Below are 3,887 nucleotides of genomic sequence, written 5' to 3' on the forward strand. Positions count from 1 at the left end.
GCCCGGATCCGTCTCCGAACGGCCCGACGGCGGGACAGGCCCAGCGCGCAGCTGCCTGACAATAGCTGCTACTTTTGAATGGAGTCCTCCTCGCGGCTGAGGCCCTCATTAGCATGCTCCGCCGCCATTGGCCGAAGCAGGCCCCTCTGCTCCTGGATTGGCTGGGCTGCCGCCGGCATGGGTTTGATTTTTCCTGCCTTGGGGCCAGCGCGGGACCTCCTCCATCTCCCGGCTGGAATGGCGCCAGCTTGCGCAGAGGCCCCGCCTACTTTGAGGCCCCGCCCCGGGTTTCCTCGCGGCCCCTCCTTCCGCCTCCACTCCCACAAGCCCTCCTCCGCCCCACCACCCTCATCTTTCCCACATTTGGGGCCAGGCGTCCTGCAAGGAAGCTGTCCCCTGGAGCCCTCCGGGTTAGGGATGGGAGGTCGCAGCCCCTCCAGAGAGTTCCACCTTTTTCTCCTATCTCCCTAGGGTCGCCTCCCCGAGGGTCTCCTGGCCACAGGCAGCAGCTGAGGTGGCCCCTCCTTCTGCACCAAGCCAGCTCCCAGAGGACCCCAGGCTCCAGCCAGCTGGGCGCTCCTCACAGAGGCCTCTCTGTCCTCACCGCAGCCCTACGGGACAGCCTGGCCTGGCCTGCCAGCTGTAGAACAAAGCCACTTTCTCCTATGTCCCCAGATGCCCATCCACTCACCGGCTCCAGTGGCTTTGCAGCCCTTCCCTCCATGGACCCCTCCTTCAGCTGTCCTGGCTTTCACAGCCCTGCACCCCCAGGGCCTGTGTTCTGGTTCCAAGAGCCATCTCAGCGTAGGCTCGAGGACTCCCAGAAGCCAGGTTGGGGTTCAAGACATTTCTCTGCCTCTGCCTGTCCTCCTTGCTCTGCCCTGGGTCCACCCCCCCCCCACCATCATCCCAGACTTCCAAAGGCCGCAGCGGTGACCACGTGTCATCTGTAGCTTCTGCCTTCTCAGGACGCTGTCTGTCCTCCAGCCCCTCTGGGCAGGCTTAGCTGCTGTCTCCTGGCCTCTGTGTCCTCAGCTCCAAGGCACGTGTGTATCTCAGGCCTCAGGAACAGCTTCCCTGGCCAGCACTGCTGGGCCCACTCCTGCTCTGGGGTTACTCACTCAAAGCTGGTGCACTGTTATGGTGATTTCGGCAGGCAGATGGAGGGCTGAAAGGCCATGTGCCCAGAGTCACCCTGTGGAGCTCAGTCTTAGAAGCCCACCCCTGGCTTCCCTGCAGACAGGTCTTGGCAAAGGCCCTCTGCACTCTCTTGCCCTCTCTTGCTCCAGTCCTGGGCACTCATCTTCCCTCATCTCTGGGCTCTGGCACCTGGTGCCTCTTACCAGAAAGGCATACTCTTCTCTACTCCTGGCTCATCTCTGCACATCTTTGAACCTTGCCAAAGTACCAAATCCCGCTGCCTCACTCCCTAAGTCTGGTCAGATGTCCAACATTAGATGCTAGACTAAGGTGGCCATTGCCCTGTGAGTCCTTGTGCTGTTCCAGAGCATAGGGCTAGGCCAAGGCCTGGCATGGACATGGCACACCAAGGGTATTCAGTGGATGTCCAGGAGGCACACAGGAGACCTTACCCAGGAGGGTTCACAATGGTAGTGCCATCCTTGGGTGGGACACCAAGGCATTTTGAGGCCTGGACAGCTCTGTGGGCTGGCACGGCCCAGTGTGAGTGTGGAGGCCACCAGCAGTGAAGGGGACAGCCAGCAGTGCTGGGCCAGGCAGGGCTCTTGGAGAGTCCCAGTGCACTGTGCAGAAAGCAGGAGTCAGCCTGGTCTGTGAACTTGTGGGGCTGGGTCCTGGAGGAAGGTATGGAGGAGCCAGGAGTCAGTGCCTGTCTTTTGGGGTGGGACAAAGGCAGGGCCCCACATCCTCGCCAGCTGGCCCTCTGTGCACTTCCTCCTTACTTCTGCTCCTCAGCCTGGCCTGACTCTCCCAGCTCAAAAGCTTTCATGCCCCTGAGGGCTTCCAGAGCTCAGACCAGGCCCAAAGCCCAGGCCATCCCCTGGGCTCTCAAGGTACCCATCCCAGGTTTAGTTACATTGTTGACGTGTCAGCCCGGAGGTCCTTGGGGAGAGATGGTAGGGCCCCAGCCCCAGGCATGGAGAGAGGTACCAAGTGCTACTCAGTGCCCAGTGTTCCTTAGCTCTCTGGTCTCCACCCCTAGCCTCTGTACCCTTCTCCCTTGGCCCCTTAGCCAAGGCCCCAAGGCAAAGTGCAGGTGGCTGATTGGCAGGTGTTCCAGAAGTTGCTGGCCACACTCCACCTTTCTGGACCCCGCCCACCAACAGGTAGTTCCTCTGGTCCTGCAGGTGCCTCTGGCTGTACAAACCTTTTCCAAACCTGCTGATCCTGGCCCCACACTACCTTGAGGCCGGGCTGGGGTTCACCTGCCACCTCAGCTGCTCAACCCTGCAGGGGTGACTGACTGGGGCTGGCCAGGGTGTGGAACCTCTCCACTCTTGGGGTTCCCTGCTCTCCACCTCACAAGGTGCCTCTGTCTTCCACTGCACCAGCGGTCTAAGCAGGACAGACTCTGTGCATTCAGCAAGCTCCTGCTGGTCACCTTGATGACCCGGTCGCAGTCATGCTATCCAGTGTCTGCTGTATGCTGGGCACTGATGTAAGGGGTGGGGTGGAGCAGTGAACCAAACGCAGCCGTTTTTGTGAGTTGGAAGCCTTTGTGGGGCCAGGTGGCATGGAACACAGAAAGGCAACAAGTCACAAGAATTTCTAGGGAGGAGGTGGCCTCGGCTGGCCTGTGAAGCCCCACTTTGTCCCTGGGATTACCTGGGGCAGTCCTTCTCATTCTGGGTCCTAAAGCACAGTGTCGATTTGCTTTGTGTTTTGTTTTGTTTGACACAAGGTCTTATCTAGCCTAGGCTGGCCTTGAACTTACTGTGTAGTCCAAGCTGGCCTCAAACTCGTGGTGATCCTCCTGCCTCAGCCTCCCAAGTGCTGGGATTACAGGCCTGTGCCATCAAATCCAGATAAACTTTTTTTTTTATATAACAGGGTTCAAACTCAGGACTTTATGCTTGCCAGGCAGGCAGTGGCACCACTGAGCTAAATCCCCTGCCCTAGACATGTGTCTTTTTAAAAGGCATTTGTGTGCATTATTTTCAGACTTACTAAAGATAGTTTCTAAAAGAAAGTTCCCAAATTGCTAAAACTATGGTTTCACTTTTTCACAGGTGACTTTATGGAAAGCAATGAATCTTGAAATCTAATACGTCGTTAAAATTCGAGCAGGGAGGCGCTGCAGAGCAGCCTAGGCAGGTGGTGGTGGAACACTGGACAGGGTTGAAGGAGGGAGCCCCAGGCATGTGACACCCAGTCCTGCCGGATCTGGCCCCATCCCAGCCTCAACCCAGCCCTGGGTCTGGCCTCCTTCTGCCCCTGGACAACCTCGGCCCCAGTGTTGGTGAAGGCATGCACAGCCAGGCCCTTTTCAGGCACAAATGCGGGCAAGGACGGACCTTCGTGGATGTGGACGGGCAGAAAGCTAGGAGGAGGGCTGGTCAGGACGCCAGGCCGTGCCGGCCTGGGCCCAGACCCTTGCGGGATGACCACCTCCACCTGCGCAGTGATCTGACCCCTCTGTCTGCCCCAGGGGATCTTCAACTTCCCAGGGCGGGGCGCTCAGGCGCTGGGGACCCAGCCCGGAGTGAACGGGGCTGCCCTGGGGGCGGGAACAGAGGCGAACAGGGCCTGAGATTTAGCCCGAAGCGGGACTACAGCAGGGAGAAACCGGACGGGGCGGGGCCCTCTGGGCCAGCCCTCCGGATCTCGTGATGCTGGTCGGCGGGAGCGCGCGGGTCACGAGTTCCAGCCCAGTGCGTGGTGACGGCGACATGGCCACCGAGGCGGAC

General features: G+C 59.6%; 2 protein-coding genes across 2 annotated transcripts in view; one reads left to right on the top strand and one right to left on the bottom strand.

Annotated features, from left to right (window-relative positions):
• The window catches only part of Sapcd2 (suppressor APC domain containing 2), a 5,944-nt gene extending 5,765 nt beyond the window's left edge, over positions 1-179 (bottom strand). Inside the window, exon 1 of the mRNA XM_010608817.2 lies at positions 73-179. Coding sequence (XP_010607119.2) covers positions 73-179 — 107 coding nt within the window. The remainder of the gene's footprint in view (positions 1-72) is intronic.
• Positions 180-3,809: 3,630 nt separating this feature from the next.
• Uap1l1 (UDP-N-acetylglucosamine pyrophosphorylase 1 like 1) overlaps positions 3,810-3,887 on the top strand; it is a 5,908-nt gene continuing 5,830 nt past the window's right edge. Inside the window, exon 1 of the mRNA XM_033759007.1 lies at positions 3,810-3,858. Coding sequence (XP_033614898.1) covers positions 3,810-3,858 — 49 coding nt within the window. The remainder of the gene's footprint in view (positions 3,859-3,887) is intronic.

Source organism: Fukomys damarensis, unplaced genomic scaffold, assembly GCF_012274545.1.
Source record: "Fukomys damarensis isolate Sample0158 unplaced genomic scaffold, DMR_v1.0_HiC HiC_scaffold_36, whole genome shotgun sequence".
NCBI classification, from domain to species: domain Eukaryota; kingdom Metazoa; phylum Chordata; class Mammalia; order Rodentia; family Bathyergidae; genus Fukomys; species Fukomys damarensis.